Source organism: Maylandia zebra, linkage group LG14 (assembly GCF_041146795.1).
Source record: "Maylandia zebra isolate NMK-2024a linkage group LG14, Mzebra_GT3a, whole genome shotgun sequence".
In the NCBI taxonomy this organism is placed as follows: domain Eukaryota; kingdom Metazoa; phylum Chordata; class Actinopteri; order Cichliformes; family Cichlidae; genus Maylandia; species Maylandia zebra.
In genome coordinates, this window is record NC_135180.1 from 20,806,994 (window position 1) to 20,827,608 (window position 20,615).

Below are 20,615 nucleotides of genomic sequence, written 5' to 3' on the forward strand. Positions count from 1 at the left end.
AATATTCACAGTACAAAACTATCACCTGAACAAATTATGACAGTCAGTGTTAATATTTTTGCAATTACTTCTGCTACTTTACAAATGTGACTACACTACTGGTAAAACTAAAGTCACATGGAGGAGGCAGCACGCCACTGTTACACATGACATCTGAAATGTTTGCCTCCTTCTTTTCTAATCTTCACCGATGAGGATTACACGAGACTCAGTAATTTAAGACTTGGGCCACCTACAAACAAGCAGCCAGCACGAGTAATAATCATTGCTTAGCTGTGACTGGGGCTCATTTTACAGCGAATCTCTTTACTCACTTTTCTAATTACAAGACTCCTCACTGTTTCAACCCAATAATAAAGCTAAATACCCACTCATAATCCACAACTAAAGTGGAACCATTTTTCTGAGCTTCAAACATCCCATTTAGGAGGCAGTTAACTGGATGAATGAGGCTAATCTAGCGCCAAACAGGAACACGAGGAGTGATTCAGATCTTCAAACCCCAAAAAGCCTCACAGAAATCTGAACCTGAGTCATCCTCTGCTATCGGCTCTCTTTAGGGAGGTCGGCAGAGAGATAAAGTTTAATGTGGGCGGTAAAATAAAATCTGCCCAGCCATCATTTTTGGGAGACAGGACTATGTGAGCATAGTGAACTGATATTATTTCAAAGGGGAGTTTATGCCTTTTTAATTTCATTTTCTCTTCAGGTGTGAGACGTCTGCCTTTTTCATTTACCCCTTTCCTACATTCAGGAATGTCTCACTTTAACTACAATCTTTAGCTTTGGCTTATAGAAGAAAAAACAACAATAACTTTGGTGCACAAGCTGCTCTGTGTTATGTTTCATTCACAGTCTGAAGTCTCTGAGATTGTCTGTCTCCACTCACCTCTTTGAGGAATGTTTTTTGAGTCTCGTCATCAAAACGGATCAGCTCTTTCATCACCATCACCTCACCCGTCTCTCTGTGTGTCACCTTTAACAAGACACAATGCACAAATCAAGTTAAGCAACACTGACTGAAGCAATGTTAAGAGACAAAACTTAAAAAAGAAAAATTCCCTGATGTGATAAATCCCCAGTCATTCCATCCGCCTTCCACTATACACTTCTTTCATCTCAATGCTTCCCCCTTCTGGATTTTTTTCAGTATGACTCGTTGCATGCTACATTTACAATGTAGCATGCAACTAATGAGTCTAAGGAGTCTCTGCCAACTCAAATCTACCTTTATGGCTTGTCCAAAGCATCCCTTCCCCAGCACTTCTCCGTGGATGAGGTCAGATGGGCGGAAGATACGGTGAGTCCGGTTTGAGACGACCCGAAGTGACTCAGACCGATTGATGTCCTTCCTCTGGGAGATTGGTGACGCGGCATTGCTGGATCCAGGCGACTTATCAGTGCTGTAACTTCGCCTAAAAGAGAGGAAAACAAAGAAATCAACCTTTTCATGAAGGAAGGTGTTCACACTTTATTAATGGGAAGATGAGAACATACATTTAACTCTTTGTAGCAAACTGTGATAAAAGTATATTAGCTGCTGCATTGATGTCTTACGTGATGATGCGGGATTTCAGGTTGCTGATGTCTGGATTGGGGGGCTGGGTGATGGGTAGGATGGGGCTGGGCCCTTCTGACAGTGGGGTGGACAACGGACCGTCCACCTGGTCCTCAGCCTCCGAGGAGCCTCCCTCCTGTCCCGACTGGCTGTGAGGGTCGTGTTCGATGGTGAGCTGCAGCAGCCGGCTCGTTTCCTGGATCAGCAGGTCAATCTGGAGAAGAAGAGACAGATCAGACAGGATGGTCAGATCAAAAAGTGAACGGCACTAATGCATTTCAAAACTTAAAAGGATATATCGGCTCATTGAAGTGCTCTGGTTGGATTTGCTTATAAGTTCAGGGTTAGATGAAGCACTCATGTTTCAGTAACTTCCCTTGTGAATTTACTGAAACATTTATTTATTTAAACAGCTGGTTATATTATTAAGTCTCATCTTGCCACTGGAAATCCTCAAAAGCTGAAGATGGATATCATCCCATTTTCCTCCAAAACAATAGGAACACAGAGAACTGCCTGAGTGAAACTAAAGCATCATCTTTTAGCAGCAAACACATAAAAATAGTGATGAATACCTCATCCAGAGGAACGTTGTGAATGGGCGTCCCATTAATTTCTAAGATCCGGTCTCCAACGTGAATGGAATTTTTCACATCTGGGCTGATGCAGTCGGCATCCACCCTGGAAACAAAAAGAAATCTCCTTAAACACCTTTGTACACACAGGGGACATTTTTCTTTTAGTATTGTCCAGAGAGCAGATAAGTCTGAGCTCATTTGAATAACAGTGACTATCCTTCCACTCTATTATACATTTTAAATGAATCTCATCTATCACTCTGGCCTCCATTTATAAATCCCCCTCCTTTATCCTTTGTCCTCCACCATTAACCTTCCCTAATGCTGCATCTCTTAACTCATTCCGCCTTTCCTCTTCATTTTCCACTTGCTCTACATTCCACAAACTGAAACACGATATTCATTTTATCCACAAAACACAAACGTGGCTCACTGGGAGACTCTGACGGTGTGTCCATGTTCGGGACTGTAGCCGTTGGTCGGGCTTAGCGGCTGGTCAATTGCCACGGAGAAACCGCGCCCTTTGCGTCCATTGTTGCCATCAGCGGAGGCCGGGATGGACACCAGTGTGACCGTGTGAGGGATCCGTGAGCATGGCGAGTCCGGTAGCGACACCGGGGTCACGATGGTCTGGTAGTAGCAGTGACCACTGGAGCCAGAGAGGAAGAGAAGTAGAGATTAAAAATAGAATTTATTTTTATTTTATTTATTTTTCTAAAAATGAGAACAGCAGTAATAAAACAGATAATAGGAATCCTCGTGAGGTTTGTATGAAAAATCAACTTCTCATTACAATAATTTTCACAGTGTCACATGTTGCTTCGGCTCAGCCAAGACAACACTGTACACTCATTGTTTTGAGTCAGGTTGACCTTTGATAAGTCAGAATGTTATGAAGTGACTAATAACCTATGAGGTGATGCCCCCCCCCCCCAACTGTAAAGCTGTTGCTGATATCCTTTCTGTGTCATGTCAGTCAGCAACATTCTCATTGAATGTAATGATCTGAGAAAACACCAGCTCTCAAGGTGAGTAATTCAAAGGTATTGTGGGGGAGGTGCCATAGTTCTGTAGATTTAGGCTGTCTCAGTGTCTTCTGTCTCTCATGTAACCCCAGACTCACTGTTCTTGTTGAATCTAAGTCTTTATGGACACTGCGATGTCATTATGTTGCTGCAGAATACAATTAGCCGCCTCTCTCGTGATATTCTTTGATAGATACAGTCTGAAACTTGTGACAAGAACATTAAAGCAACCCTGGAGCTATTGGAAGCTGGCAACTAACAATATGATGTTCAAACTGCAGCTACTATTTATATGATAATAAAAGCATTCTTCTCCCAGTTTAATGGTTTTATGACTTGTTTCATGCTTAAACCACACTCAGATATGAGCATGTCTTCTGCCAGTTGTCACCAGTTTGTCATAATGTTAACAAAAAGCCCTTTGAAGCCAGAAATAAGCGAAATAAATTTGAGATTTTGTCAATCAACAGCAGCTTATGGCACACTTTCGAGCTTTCCTACAGATTCTGAGCGGATTAGCTTATGGCAGAGGATGAAACTGGAGAAAGATCATGAGTACTAGTTTCACAGGCTATGATGGATGTGACACATAAAGCAAGCGCCTCAGCTTTTTTGTTTAAACTTTACAGTGACGGATGCTCACCAGTACAGTTTAGATCTCTCCACCAGAGCGTATGTGTCTCCATCACCGATGAACGATCGGCAGTTCAGACATGTGAAGCATTCTGGGTGATATTTCTGTTCCCCTGCGACCTGTTAAAAAACACACATACATGCAAACACATAAATGAACATGTAAACAGAGTGGTGGAGTCCGATGTTAAATAGATTTTTCTCCTATCTAAAGACGAAAAATGTAGCAATATTTCAGGGTTTTTGAGCAACAAGCAACACGAGGCTGCGTCTGGAAAGAAGGGCGAGATCTGGTGATTGAGGGTAATCATTAGTCTCATGCACAAACATCGAGTTTGCTGCTGCCAGATGCCCTCCAGAGCTCGGGGCAGTTTTGCAAACAAGAGAGAGAATTGAGTTATGGCCAATAAAGAAAACAGACCAGCCGATAATTCATACTGGCAGCTCTGAGGGTGAAGCTCTGGGTGTTCCTCAGACCAGAGACCACTAACATGACCAGAAAAATCAAGCATCAACACCCCCACTTTTAATGCCGCTCCCTGTCCTTGCTTGTTGCGACACTCATCGACTAAAATAATCGATTAAGTAGCCTTCGATGTATTATTATCGACTCCTTCAGGTAATGTGGCGCCTGTCCGTGCAAACGACCCACCCACTCAAAGGCTTAATGATTAAACATGAGACATGAAATTAAGTACCTAAGGTCAAGCCCATGAGAGCCATTTGCTCCCCAGAGGCTGTGCTTGTTAGTCCATTTTTTGCTTTTAGTGGCAGAAATTTTTGGAGGGAGTGGACCCCTTGACAGCACTCCTCAACTGCACTGATTTACAATGCTAATGAGATACAGGAGGACTAAGAAGGGGCACCGCGTGGAGGAGAGCTGGACAAAGAATAATCAATCACATGCAAACAGAATTTACTCATTCAGCTGTTCCGTTATTTAACTTTCTGATAAACTAGTGGAGAAATAATCACCAGAATACCTGATGAAATATTAACGTTGACTGTGCCCCTGCAATACTGCATATGATTCAGGTCATTATAAAAAGGACTCATGGCTGCAAACCTGAATCAGCCTCTAAGCAGAACTACTTTTAAATGGTAGTAAACCTAAAAACAGAGAGGGGAAAAGTGAAGATCAAAGAATCAATGAAAACCTCCGTCTACAGCCATATGTCGACTACTCCTCCCTCCTGGGAAAACAGCAGTGAAGACACACAAACAAGTAAACACATGTCGAGGCCTTGAGCTGCAGCAAGGGAGACCCCGCAATTAATTTATGGCTTTTTAAAGTAATTCAGCTCCTTCCAGCTACACAGCAATAAAATATGCCCCCATCCTGACTTATTTGTATGTTAAATATTTCAGTTTCTGCTTTTGAAGTTAAAAACAACAAAAGTTAGAGTCTGCCACTAACAGGAGAATAAGAGTCGACTTGTATCCTAAGAACAAAAGAGGAGAAAATAGAAAATAGGCTCTGTAATGGACACAGGGAACGAGGCAGCTGCGAGGTTAATCGACCAGCTTAACATCTTTATTCGTCAACTAAGCAGTCACAAAAAGAGGAGCCATAAAAATTACACCGTGACTTCGAAAGGACATGTAAACACAACCTAAATGGGAGAATGGGAGATCATTGTAAAGTTAAACACAAAAGCTGCCCGATTATTTTTAGCGCCACATTTTCTCTAAGGTGTAGATTTCTCTTAGGTGCAGCCCTGCAAATAAATTAAGAAGACAGGAAGAGAGGACAGCTGGACGGAGATGAAACGGACGTGTGGCTCTGCACGCCCTGACTCTGTGGCGGCCATTTGCTTGCTATGCAGACACAACAGACACACACACCCTCTTTAAACCCGCATGTGACAGGCGACAGCTGCTCCCCTCACACTTAGGACGTGGTCTCCCTCTAAAGTGTGGATTGAGTGATTAAAAATAAAGGACAAAAGATGAAATACGAAATCACTCAATGGAAAAAAGAAAAAGAAAAAAAGGTTTGAGAAACACCAAATGCATTAATACACCACTGGTTCCACATCCTATCCTGACATAAGGTCTGTGGGCGTGTGTCGAGTCTGCATTAGCTCATAGTCATGCTTAAGAGTGTGTGCGATGGTGTGCGCTAGCCTCGTGTCCTCTTCGAGTGAACACAAACCAAACAGAGAACACATGTCTGCCTGGGGGGGAGAGGAAGTGGGTCCACGGGGTCCAGGAGTAACCGGGTCAAGCTGCCGTTACTCTGCTGCCACGTGCGCCATGTTCATGGGATGACAGAGAGAAATGAAGCTAAAGAACAGTTGAGGTCTTTGCAGCTTCTGTGCTCAAATGTTTATACTAATGATGTTTTTAAAGAGTGTGGAGTTTACTAAAAGTGCAGTTTTAATGCTAATTTCTTCTACATGTATATATGTAATTCTATATATAACATTCATGAAGGAAGTTGGTTTGTTTGGTGTCATTAACAGCCTAGTGCACTGTAACTTGAAATTAGTTTATTTAATCTTCTCAATTAGTTTAATATTCAGCAAACTGATAGAAGTTAGCTACACAACAGCTACACTTGCCAAATAGTTGGTACATTATTTGTTACTAAGTCTAATCATAAGAGTTATTAAACGCTGGTTCTCTTCTACAGTCTGCCTTGCCGTGTCCGATCACGGCAGATGGCTTCTCTTCCCCTTAACCTGGTTTTCTTCCTGTTAAAACAGGGTTTTTCCTTTACACCGTCACCAGGTGTTTGCTCATAGGGGTTGTTCGATTGTTGACGTTTTCTCTCTATTACTGTAGATATTATAAAGCACCTTGAGGCCGCTGTTGTTGTGATTAAGTGGCATATAAGTAACACAGAATTTAATTGAAATGACTTGAATTGAATTGAATGACTCATCTCTACATCAAAACTATTTTTTAGCTTCTTTCCAAGATGTGGATTAAGCCTAATCCCAGGTAGGGCTGCCACAAACGATTATTTTGATAGTCGACTAGTCACCGATTATTTTTGCGATTAGTCGACTAATCAGATCATCATCCATTGAACGTAAAAGTACAGCTTATTGCACCAGCAGCATCTGCTCTTATATAACTATCATTAGCTTACAGCTTTAAGTGTTTAAGGTCTGTGCTAACTAAAAATAAAGACAAGATGATAGTTAATTGAATTCTAATTAAATGTGCAGATTGTTTCGGTGGAGTTTAATAAACTCAGCCGATTTACTCAGGAACAAATAAAATACTGAAAAAAGCCAAACAATAACATTTTTAAGTTATCTAAGTGACTTGTATATGTTTAACCTGAGTAGGGCGGTGGGTTTGAAAACGATCTACCGGGAGTCCGGTGCTCTCATGGCCCCCAGCTAGCTATTGAGCTAGTGGGTAACAGACGCCTCCGAAAACGTCGGAGCGCTTTTGTAAATATGTGGTGTCTTGATAAACTGAGCAGATATTTGAGGTTTACACAGCTACATTCTCGCCTGAAAATATGTTAAACGTTTATTTTGTGACCCAGAAAGAATAATAAGAGTAATATTAAAACTAACTAGCTGCCGCCATTGTTGACAACTGCGCTGGGCCGCGCTATGAATTCTGGGACACAGTTTCTTCTTCTTCGGGGTTTAACGGCAGCTGGCATCCTTGTACATGCAGTGCTGCCATCTTCTGTTTCAGTCCGTTATTACACTCTTAAATCCTGCTACTTATTCCTGCTTTTGGGATCTTACAAAGCTTCAAATGACGCGTCGACTATTAAATCAGTCGTCGACGATTTTGATAGTCGACGTAATCGTGACTAGTCGACTAATCGTGGCAGCCCTAATCCCAGGTAAAAAAAAAAAAAAAAGAAAGAAAAAAAGAAAAAAAAAGTTTTTGTGTTCTGGCTAATCCATGTCTGGGGAACTGGGCACTTGAAACAAGTTTTAAACAAGTTTTAACCAAGCTGGGTAAATCTTACAACACACAGGCTAAATGTTAGAAGAGCTCATACAAGTGAATCTAACAAAAGTCATGTTTGGAGAGAAGCCTTTAATTTAGTAGCAGAATTTCATCATCAGCGTGTGAAACAGAATCAAGGAGAGTCTTCATGTTAAATTGTGAAAGTCATTGCTGGAAAGTTTCTTCACAATGACCTCATCATCTTGTTTTTACTATATCACACTATATGTAGATAAAAGTATCTACTGTCTGACACATCAGTACTTAAGTTTTTGTTTTGTTTTTTAAATTCTATTATCTGAATTTTCTCCAAACACTGAGGATCCCTCAAGTTTAAAGAGCTCACTCCTTAAACAGTTTAGCATACATCATCACCACATTATTAAGTGGTTGCAGTCTGCGGGGTTTTTCTGGTGAAGAAGTACTGATGAGGTGATGGGGAAGAAAAAATTCTAAGTAGTTTCGAGTGTTACCTCATTACCACCAACGTGTGACCGTCACCCACAGACACTTTTAGGTTAATGTAGCCTTCAAACTTTGTTTGTTTTTTAATGATTTATAAGTGCAACCTTAGAGTGGCTGTGGAATGTGAAGTGACCCTTGGAGGTTGTTTTTTAGGAATTTACAACAGTGTAATACTCTCAGTGACAGATAAAACAACAACACTGAGGCCTGAGTAAATACAGTTATAATTAGCATGTAGATTATGTTACAAACACATGGGCTGAAAAAACTAAGGCAGACCAGTGGCGGCAGTTCCTTATATAAAATTTCAAAGACACGTTTTTACAGTTAACAGTCTCTCATTTCTATTTCATACGTCATGTTCCAACCCAAATCATTTAGTTCTTGTTTTGCTCCGGTTTTGCTTCAAGATCTTTCATATCTTCTTCGTGACATTTTTCCATTTCCATCACATCATTTCACATTTTCCTCACTGATTATCTTTACTAATGAAAGCCTTATACAAAGCCTTATACAGCAATGAATACAAAGGACCACAAACAGATGCCACATGTCTGATCGCAGACGTGAAGAACTTTCTAGAAAACAGCAGGGCCAAAGCACTGGGAAGTTGACACACTGATCTCACGTCTTAAGTGAAGACATAATGATTTTTATGAAACTATATTAACAGCAAAGTAAATGTGAGATGTTTAATGAGAAAAAACTTGAATATATTTGAATATATTGTTTTTTAACTTATCTATTTAAGGAATACATTAGTGGAAATCTGATGCCTCTGGGACACCACAGGAACACAGTCAAAGGATAACGTCACCAGACGCTTGCAGGTCTGCATATCCAAACCATTGACTATTTGTACAAATTTCCTAGGCATACACACCAAACATGAATAAAGGTGCACCCATTCTGAAACAGAACCCCTGCAGCTAGAAGCACCGGTTGGATCCTCTGACTTAACAACACTCTTGCAAAACGTGAAAGAATGACCTCATATCAACAACGCAAAGGGTGACTCTGAATGGACTCACAGGATTATAGGAGATCTGGCTTTGCTTAAACCCGTCCTTGATGTAATGAACTTTCCTCTGAGGCATCCTACATGAGCTAAACAGAAATACGCAGTCCATATGTGACTGAGTTCACTGAAAGCAAAACAAAATTTTAATAGCTGTGTTTAAAAAAAATGACATCATGTGGGGGAATAGTCAGAAGAGCATGTGTATCTGATACCTGATTTGCTGCACTGAGATTGAGCTACAACTGGGTCAAATACTAAAATCTGTCAAAGGGATTTCCTAAAGCTTTAACACAGAGTATGATCAAGATGCTGCACAAAACTGCAATCAAAGCTGGCTAAACAGAAATCAAGTAAAAAGAAGATGAAGCTACAGTACACATCATTTAAGCAAACATAATTAGACTGAAAGGCTGACAGGGAAGACAGTGGGTCACACTGATGCTGTCTGAATGGAAACCCCCTTCCGTCACAAACCGTACAGTGCCACAGCATACCCTGGCCTCCGCTTTGGAAAGCTGCTATTCAGCCTGTCGGCCCCCCTCCCTCTCTTTCTGCAAGTCTCAAATCCACTTTCATTAAAAATAAATAAATAAATGAAAATGTCCTGACAGTGATTTTTAAAAATAATCTTTTTGAATGTGCTAGCACTTTTATGTGAGGAAGAACGCATCCTAAAAATAGCATGTGTGCCATGGCTCATCACATTTTCATGACACTGGAGCAGAAAAAAAGACGCATATCTGTAATTAGAAAAAGCAATACACTGACCCAGTTTAAAGGGACACACAAAACACACCATATTTCATGCTCTGGCTTTAACATTAAAGAGGCATGCTGGAACAAGACTGTGCAGAAGCAACCGGCAAACTATCTGAACCAGCTTAGAGACCTGCTTCGCTGCCTCCCCGCCGGCTCATGAATACTATAAATCAATCAGAAGACACCCAGAGTGTCAGCATCAGCATCAGCAGCAGCGAATAGGCTCACCTTCTTATCCCTTTTCCACAGCCTGAGACAGCAGAAGCTCCAGAAAAATAAATCTCCCACCATGTCAACGGGAGCCGGCGTCTCTCCTCTTCGCTGTTCTAGTTCATTCTACTGAGGCAGGCGATTTCCCCCGCTGTCATAACAAAACACTGGCAGCAGCCAAAGCAGGCAGCAAGAGAGCACTGAGAGGAGGAGGAGAGAGCGAGCAGCCCACGCCTATGCAGCTGAGCTCATCTCTGAATCAGTGCCACTCCTCCTCTCCCCCCCAACCACTCTGCCTTCCCCTTCTCTCTCGCTCACTTTTGCTATGACATCATCGTTTCCTGTTTGGCCCAGCCCACTCTTGTACACGCTGTCAGCTTGCCGGCTGCTTCGCACCCCCTCCGCCCAACCCCCCACGGTGTCTTCAGAGAATTCCTTCCCTCTCCCCCTATTCCTGTAATCACATTTTGAAAGCGGCAACAGTCACAGGCCTGACTTATTGAATGTTATGCTATGGAAAGTTGTTTTTTGTTTTTTTAGGTTGGACTAATTTGTTTGTGTTGCATGTTTAATTTAGTGTTGTGCTGAACTAGGTAAAGTAAATACACTGGGCTTGTTATTTTCTTCCTTTAAACAAAAAAACTAAAATTGCAATTACTGATTCTTTTCAAATCTCAAATATTAATAGTAAAGCAAACCACAGTGAAAGCAAGCCACAAGCTTACTATTCAACCAAATCAACAAAACTAGTAAAACCCAAGTAAAAATAATACAGCCTAAAAATAATAACGTAATAGCAGCAAACATTTTAGAAGTTAAACCTTTAAAAACTGTTTAATATAATAATTAATATTTTATTTTAAGTGTTTTTTCTGACCAACTAAAGCTTCATTCAACATCCTGCAGATCGATGGAAATGCATAACTAAATAGTAAATACTTTTTAAGTCTTGTCCTATGCTAATGTCAGATTACAACAGGCAGGATTTCACCACATAAAGTTGAAAAAAAGTTCAGAGACAGCTCTTTGTTACATATACTGTAAAATAGGTGTGTCCTATTGCGCTTTTCCCGTCTTAGCTTGTACAGAACAGTTCGGCACAAACATGTCGTGCATGCCAAGAAGTCCAAGTCTCTGCCCTCACTTTAGACCGGTGCTGGAGGACCATCTGAGTGTGCACTGTGCAGATATTAATAGACATTCAGACCCATTCACGCTAAAGTGGTGGAGACAGACTGCAGTGAGAGACAGCTGCCAGGCAAGCATATGATATGGATTCATATTATCTTAATAATGTGATTATTGGAAGGTCTAGTGACAAAAAGCTTTTATAATGATTCCAAACTTTGCTAATCTAATAGCAATACACAGTACATGGGAGTCAAGATTCAATATAAAGAATGTCTCTTGCAAAAGGTCCTAGGCCAAGTCAGCATTAACCAAGCAGGGTTTTTGTTGGTAGGAGAGACTGAAGCTCTAGGAAAATAATCAGTAAAGGTTTTCACACAGAAATGCAAACAAATTATATAACAAGGCATACACAGTTCTCACAGATATATGTTAATGCTAAGTCAGAGACAGAGCTCCTGGGATTCTTTAATTTTAACCTTTATACCCACTTAACAATCTCACTTGTGACACTGTAGCCAGGATGTAAAGTGTACAAAAGTATGGTTAGTTACACTCACTGGACATTTTTTATATATACCTATTTAAGCTGTTGTTAAATGTCTAATTAGCCAGTCACATGCCAGGATGCATACAGCATGCATTTAGGCATGTACACGGTCAAGATGACCTCTGAAGTTCAAAGTGAGCTTCATGATCAGGAAGAAAGGTGATTTAAGTGACTTTGAATGTGCCATGGTTGTTGATTCCACATGGGCTAGTTTTGTATTTCAGAACTCGCTGAAAGAAAAACCACACTTTGTGCCACTCCTGTCAACTTAGAACTGGAAAGTGAGGTCTTATTTTCAAATCTCAAATTAATACAGCATCTTTGTGATGTCGCAGAACAGGTGATTTGCATTATGAATGTTCAGCCAACAAATCTGCGTGGCACTGTCACGGAAACGTGGACCAGAGTCACTAAGAAACCTGATCCTCCAAAAGAAGCATTATAATACACTATAGTGTCTATCTGAATAGGCAAATATTTCTGTTATTCATGATCCAAGGCAGAGAAAAACAAACAAAAATAAACAAACAAAAACATTCTTGACTGTCTTAGTATGCAGAATACTACTTAGTTAATTATATATATTAACTTATATATATAATTATATATAAGTAATGCTGATTCATCAAATGTTAGCTTCATGGTTACTTGCGCAGTTCTGACCAGGTTTAACATTATGATCAAATTTCACTATAGAAATCCAATGAAAACTTCAGCTTAACTGTCACTGCTTACAAATTGAGAAAAAGGGAGGGATTGCTACTGTGCTTAATTTGTCTGCATGCAGAAGCGTACTCTACTCATACTCAGCAAGCTCAGTGAGCAGTCATTAAGTATTTAATTTCCCATCTGATAAAGTTACTGTCATGCACTGGAGGAAATTCACCCTCTGTTCACCAGGTGGTTATTTTTATAATGCTATGATGTCACTAGAAAATTATGAACTGAGTATTTTCTCAGAAATGTCACTAGAATAGGATACAACAAGTATGTTATGAAGTAAATATCCTTTTAATTAGGATTGTGTTATATTCTTTAAGAAGCTGATTTCATGAGTAATAAAACAAACTTCCTTAAATTATTACACTCTGTGGAAGCGATGCAGAGATATTAACCCAATTACCAGATGAACGCTGGGAAGTCTGAAATATTCTGTAATATATTTCCAGCTGTAAGCAAAGCAAGGTTCGGGACTTTAATCAACTTTAGATAAATCTACATACAAACTGCTGTAAAACAAAGAACTAAATACAATCCGTGAGGTATTCAACTAGAAAGAATTAGCAACAGGAGTGAAAAACTGCATCAGTAACCTGTATAGTGTGTGACACTAAACTGGCCTCTTTGCAGAAAGCAAAGTTAAGTTCAGTCCAAGCTGCAGGCACAGAACTCAGAAGTGAAACCCAACAGCCCACAGCTACCCTACGGGGGGGAATTCAGCCCACAGAGGTGGCTGTTCTCATCAGTGTTTCCACACCGGGAAGAGGAAATGATAAACAAGTGTCTTAACACATTTTACTGAAGGCCATTTGCAGATTACTATGTCTGATTAAAATATTTAAAACAGGGAAGTGATCGTAACATAATCTATTTCCTGCCATCAAACAGGGCACAGTGTGAGAACCTGGCCTCTGAGAGGGAGTTCATATTCAGACTTCAAAATACGATGCAAATTAAAGAGATTACAACATGCTGAAAGAGAGCTTTAAACCAGTTAGTTACTGATGAGATCAACGGCTGCTCTCGAAAAAGCAGTACCACAATCTGAACTGCAGCATCTTAGACATATGTTTTGGCAACACATTAGATGTATCTGTCCTCACTTAGTGGCAAAAGAATCATCAGGCAGTTACAGAAACAACTGGCAGACTCCCATGTACACACAAGACACATCAGACCAGTGGGAGTTGGTAAAGTTCAGTGTAGATCTGGGACTTTCCACTGGTTTTACAGCCAACCCAGACACAAGTATTACTTAATATTAACTAAAAATGAAAAGCAACATTTGTATACCCTCACTCAACCTAAATCTGCTGAACAGTTCAAATGAAAAACTATGTACACAAATGCCTATATTTCATCATTTAACTTATTTTAATATAATAAGCTAATTTATGTAATAATTAACACCGCACAAAGTTTCAGATACATCTGACTGAGTGAAACTGAAAACAACAGTAACGTGTCAAGAACACAACAGAAGTACAGCACATGTTGTAACAGGGTTTTGAAATTCTCATAAAGGAACACATGATACCAAAGAAAAGAAAAGAAAATTCCAAAGACTCACAAACACTTGTGATTTCAGGGAAACGCCTCGGATTTTACCTCCAACTGTTTCAGTACATCTTGTATTCTAAGACACAGCAAGGGAAAAGTCCCTGAGATTTATTGTTTAAGGCCTGTCAGGCCAGAATAACCGTCATCTCTCCAAAGCTGTCAGTAACACAACGCAATGAAAACTAACAAACAGCAAACTTGGAAAGGGTTTGGGACCTGATGGACACGCTGCATATAAACTCAGGCCATACAATCGTTTTGTTTAGTAATAATTTCAATTAATATAAAAAGTTTACTTTCTCATGAACAACCAAGTGCAGTGCTTCCTGTGAGACTCCTCAGCGCATTTTATTTCCCCATCAACTTTACACTTTTATACAACATGTTTATTAACTAGTCCTCTGATTTGGTTTGTCTTTTGTGGAAAGAGCTTTGCCTTAGTAACTGTATGATTCTGTAGGAGCAGAAGTGGCAGTACAGGCAGCAGCGCTAATGTCAGGCACATTCATATATTTGACTTACTTTGTAGATGTTTTTGTCTTCCCTTTTTTCTTTTGATTTTCCATTTTAACTTCATTTTGGCTCAGTTAGACAAACCATATACAACTATATATGCAACCTGAGCTGAAAATCACATCAGATTTACTATGCAGGCGGCCACTTGCCAAGTATTGCAGACTTTATACAGCATATTTACAGTGTACCTGTATTTAGTGCTACACAACCCAACTTCGAGTCTCTTAAAACATTTCCACATTTCTCAATCTTGAACTGTTCTGCTCTTTTCCTCTTCTACTTTGTTCCTTCTACTTCTGCTCTCCTACTTCTTTAAAACTAATGTATGTCTCAAATATGCAGCAATGTGAAGCAGTTTTACTCATTTTTGACTCATATCTATCATGCACTACCATCAGGGAGGTGTTTGAAATTCCCTCTGTAGCATGACAACTAGCCCAAACATACTATCAGAGCCCTAAACAACTATCATAGCAACAATATGAATGGAGCTTCTACATCCCTAAGCATAGTGGAGATGGTCAGGGACCAAAGAGGACTGAATCCAAAAATGAACTGTGACAAGTTCAAAGAGTTAAGGTAGAGTCTAACAGAAATCTGTGAACTGCTGCTTTTTTAAGCCATGCAATAAACAAGAATGTAATTTAGACTTGTGTAAAGTAAACCCAACTTAGAAAAAAACTCAGTATTCCAAAAGTGTTATTCATTTTTTCTATTTACAGCACTTTGTATTTGCACTTTGTCCAGAATCAGAGCTCAGACTGCACCACAGCCATCACAGTCAACAACAACAAAAGTTCCTGCTGGCATGCAGGGCCGACTGACAGCAAAGCGCTGTGGCAAAGATAACAAAGTAAGAGTGAGAAACAGTCAAAACAATCCACTCTCAACCTTTGGATAATTACCAGGCTCGGGTCGATGTCTGGCACAGTTTCCATTGGATGGATCTTGGCCCTGATTTGTTTGCAGAAAGGCTGACTGACTCTAAACTGAATGGGGGCACAGCTGGGATTACTGCAGATTCATTTGTCAGGAGGAGGAGTAATGGAGGGAAAGAGTGATGAGAGGAGAGGGAATTCAATTCCATCTGTTCATTGCATAAATCAGTGCAAGTACAGGTAGGTAGTAAATAACTAAGAGTTATTCTGTACCTGAATTAACTTCTGTCAACTTCCAGCTTAAGGTGCTGAGAGCAGCAGAGGTTGTAGACACACACTTGTTTACACACCAACAGCCCCTTCAATAAAATATAACAGCCTAAGACATACTGTTAGATTTATTTGGTTTAATAGCCCCATCCACAGGGTAGCAGTGGTTACGGTCCAAAACAATAACAGAGACACATGGAGCAATCAGGAAATTCAAAGGGAGACTGAAACCACCAAAGCATTTCAAGCTTAATATTTCATTCTTGATCCTGGAAACTGTAGTAGCCAAAATAATCTCCACTTGTCTCCACCGAGAGACTCTTCTTCTGGGATTTTCAACCATAAAAAATATTACCCTGACATGTACAAGAAAGTCCTAAAAGAAAAGCTGCTCCCCTTATTTACAAGGGATCAATATAGGAAGGAGTTCTGCATATTTGATTTGGCAGGATGCACTTTCTTACACATTCCTCAAGGGATTTGTCTTCTCCCAGGATCAAACCAAGGATCTGCAAAGGTGTAAACTACTGCACTGTGGAGCCACTACAAGAAAGTCCTAAAGTGCCTAAAGGAAAAAAGAACCAGTCAAACTCAGTCTTTCTGAAGAGTAACCGTGTAACATCTGGAATCGATGTTTTATTACACTGAAGAAATAATTTAATCACTTAACTGCACAGACTTTGTGTTTTTGTCCTGTTTTGATTAGAGAAGGATCAACTTCAATTTTTTGGGCTATCCCATTTTTGGATTTTCTCCAAGTGTGACCTACAGATACCATTTTTTTTAGATTCTGACTTCCTCTCTAAAAATGACAGCATGTGCAAGTAAAAGTCAACTTTCTTCAATGCAAAATTGAATTTTCATTATAAAAGACATTATTAAACTTCACAATTTCTTTATAATCCCCCCAAGCTGCAGTGAGTGACAGGATCTTCTATAGACAGCTAAAAATATAGTGCTTTACTCTGGAAGCAGGTGTAAATAATTAACTGAAAATGAGTTGCTGAACCCCCAAATTCAAAGAGATCTTTTTCTTTACCAAACAGAAGCTCATACAACATATTTAACAAAACAAATGTCAGGTACTTAGAATTATATTACAGGCATGTTAAGAATTTGTTAGCCTCCTTAAATGTCCATGTTCAGCTGGGTGAAGGTGAATAAAGAGTCTGATGTGATTTGTTGTCACAATTGCTTTCATGGTGTTTCCCCTACAGTTTACTTTAATTCTATCATGTTGTGTGTGACTGTGCACATGACTATTTGCCTATCTACACTGTTGTGCATTTGTTCCACATGCATGAAACAGACCAGCTCGCAACTGGACATGTGTGAGGATGACCAGTCAATTCCAATCCCTGCCTGGTCAATTAGTGCACCCCTAGTTCTAATTCATTTTCTACTTTGACACTGTCAGTGTAATCGTGAATTTAAAAAAAAAAGTGTCAAAATTTGCTTGTATTAGATAGTTGAGATGTGAAAACGAACTAAAATGTACAGGACACAAGCGTTCTGATATACCAGCTTGATGCAAATAGCTTATTAACTCCTCCAAGCTTCTCTAATCTGTGAATGGAAAAACTTTCAGACTTTTGCACCTTTGTCTCAAAGGCATTCATATTGTTTACTCAAGCAATAACTGTCTCTGGAAAGTGCGAAAGTGAGCTTTTGCCTACCTTCTTATGTCCACACACTAAGTTGCTGCACAAAGCTGGCACTCTTGTTGCACTGTTAGTTTGGGAAAATTACTGAAATGATCTGATACACCCCAAACATTTAAAAGCAAGAGCATGAGGGCATTTCATACAATCCATAGCTTTGTGATTTGATTTACGGACAAGCATTTTTATGGATGCATCATGAATGAAGCACTGATGATGCTGTGTTATTGTTGTATGTCAATAAACTGCACATAGTAAACACACAAAGAAAAAACAAATCTAGGCGTTGCTTGTGGACATTACTGTAGCAGGAGAGATGAAATCCTGTGAAATACAAAAACAGCTCTTCCATGTTTGTCTGCAGACTCTGACTCATCACTGCATGATGGAGCTCAAAATGGTTTCACCGACTGTGACAGCAGCTTTTTAAGGTGCAGTGGCCTCAGTGATTTTTAAAAATAGGATTGTGCTTTCCTACTAATCTGCATAGGCGTCAGAGTGACTGTGCAGGATGGGAGTAGGCTTCTCCTTCTTTATGGGGTGTGGCACAGATGTAGGGAGCTGACCTTGGTCTGCATGTGTGCACAGTGATACAATTGGACTGGCTCACCAATCTTAAATTTGCTAAAGTGCAGCTGCAGAGACAGTCAATCAGTGACTCTGCACTGTAAGAGAAGCAATAAACAAGAAAGAGAAGGAGAAAGAGGTAGCAATCACTCCACCTAATTCACTTTACAGTCTCCTCTGTATCATTACTGAGATTGCACAGCAAAGGGCAAGCTGTCTGGAGGCAGAGGAATGATAAAATACACACATGGACCCAAACATTGCATTCTGCTAGCTTCTGCTTCTGACCAGGAGGAAAATGTGGAAAACCAGATACTCGATATGCAAAGAATGAACTCAGCTTCCCCCCATCAAAGGACCACCAGCGTGTGGGTGGCAATAACTGCACACTATTACTTCAAAGAGCCACTAGACAAATCTTACTGCGACTACCACATTTTACTATGGTAAAATGTTGCACCTCTAGACAGCTGCAGCAAACCTGGTCGCTCATAGCTTGCATGGAAGACACAGACTCTTCACTGCTAACAGGTGTGAACAGTATGGCACAAATGTTCACTTTCGAAGTAAAAGTTGTTGGTTGCAACACCTGCAACAATAACGTTTGCTCTAATGGGTATCGTGAACACGACATACCAAAAACCAAAACAGCTGTTTACTTTAATAATGAATGAGCTTTGCTTCATGAACAAACTGTACACACTGACCACATTTCTATGTAAATTTACAAGTTTGTTACTTCAATAAGACATTTAAGGTCAGGCATGCAGCAACTGCTCTTTCACTTTTCTAAAATAACAAGAACAAAAGATCAGATAAGTAGCTATATTTGGGCTTATCCAGGTAACATCAGTGTTAATGGTGAGTATTTGGTATCACAAAGCCGGTTCACTTCTCACAGGGCTACACTGCCATGGGAACTTGTTGCAGGCCTATTCTGCTCAGGAGCAAGATAAGAGATAAGAGAACAACATATACAAAACCACCTCAGGGTGACGATCATTCTATGGAAAATCACATAATCACTCCTGGAATATCTCTGCTAGTTGGGATGTTGATTGTAGCCAGGAATAATAGTCAAGTAAGAAATATAGATTCAGATACAGAAAACATAGCCTTGGTGTGTTGAACTTGCTTTGTAAGGGAATCTCCTGGAAATGGCCTAATGTTTGTGCTAAGAGGTGATCTTAGCAGCATAGGAAGACTGTTTTTTGCAGCTGAAATTACAGTGTGAACCATCCAAATATCATCTTGGCTGCATCTCTCCAACCACCTCAGCAACGACGAGTTAACACGCCAGGAGATTTGCAAACAGGCACAAAACAACATCAGAAAAAAACCCGCCATCCATTTGCATTTCTGCTACTGCTGGCATTGCACTGGCAGGGAAACTGGGCCCTCAGATATATAAAGACAACATATTTTATTACACCAACATACAATATTAATCAGTCTCTCCAGGCTTTGAATGTGTGTGATTCCATCACTAATCAACAAATAGACACAAGTCTCTTTTGGTGCTGGTATCTTGTCTTTTCTATAATGCAGCAGCACTTATCAGCAGAAGCCAAGTTTATCTGCTTTCCAGCACTGTGGCCACATCTATTGTGCACTCAAACCTCTCCTGTGTCACAACAAGAGCTCGGACTTTCACTGGAGGTCTGTAAGAAGATCTCTCTAAGCTGCCAAAGGCATCAGGGTCAGTTATAGGTCTGGCACATGTCCTATTAAAATCTACGCTTGTTGGCGCACAGCAGCCAGTGAGGCTGTAAACATACAGGCTCAGATGTGTGTATGGGTCTGTCACGGCCTGAACTCAAGGTTTATCGGCAAACCAAGAACCGTGGGGGTGCTAAGTGATGAGTTAAGTGGCAGATCCTCTTACCATAATGAGGCCAGTGGTGATCGGGTCGTTGCAGCCATGGCACAGCTCCCCAAATTTGGCCCAGTAGTCCTTCTTGCAGAAGAGCCGGCCATCTTTTTCATAATACCAGTGGGACAGCGAGGCGCTGCACTCACAACACCTAACAGGAGAGGAGACAGAAACGGACACAAGAACAATTAATTTAACAGAAGATTAAAGACAAAGTAATACCACTGCTCCCTTAAACATGAATAATCCAAACATAATGAAGATGATCAAGTCCCTTTGCAGTCGTAAAAGAGGAAAAGTAAATTAAACTTTTTGACAACACAGAAATTAAAAACATACAACAACCAGAATGAAATATTTGAATTGCAACAAACCAAACCAAAAGTTTTTCCAATTTACGATATTCTAATAAAAAAAAAAGAAATAAAATAAACTAACCTTGCTTTCATATTTAAAATGGGCAGACAAAACAGATGAATTAAACAATTACATGTAAAATCATTTACTGCTGATCAATATTATAAACAGATTCATCAGCTGTTATTTTCAGCACCCTGAGTAGTTCAGTCAACCTGCAGGTCAGACCTCCAGGAAAGTTAAGTGGTGCACAGCAGATTGACTTGTTATTGTGCTGACAGAACATAATATTGTACTGCTCTCTGTAAACCATACTTTAACCCTCCTAATGACGCCTTGCAGAGCTCCAAATTATAGTT

At 40.1% G+C, this 20,615-nt stretch overlaps 1 protein-coding gene across 3 annotated transcripts in view; it reads right to left on the bottom strand.

Annotated features, from left to right (window-relative positions):
- Positions 1-20,615, bottom strand: part of limk1a (LIM domain kinase 1a) — a 54,850-nt gene that overhangs the window by 6,523 nt on the left and 27,712 nt on the right. For 2 of the 3 annotated variants that reach the window (XM_004543774.5, XM_004543775.5), the window contains 7 exons: positions 19,912-20,050; positions 3,805-3,914; positions 2,570-2,785; positions 2,134-2,239; positions 1,558-1,772; positions 1,229-1,415; positions 890-976 (listed from right to left, as the gene is read on the bottom strand). In XM_004543774.5, coding sequence (XP_004543831.2) covers positions 890-976; positions 1,229-1,415; positions 1,558-1,772; positions 2,134-2,239; positions 2,570-2,785; positions 3,805-3,914; positions 19,912-20,050 — 1,060 coding nt within the window. Of the gene's footprint in view, positions 1-889; positions 977-1,228; positions 1,416-1,557; positions 1,773-2,133; positions 2,240-2,569; positions 2,786-3,804; positions 3,915-10,194; positions 10,379-19,911; positions 20,051-20,615 lie in introns of those variants that run through there. The other variant, XM_004543776.5, reaches the window with a different exon arrangement.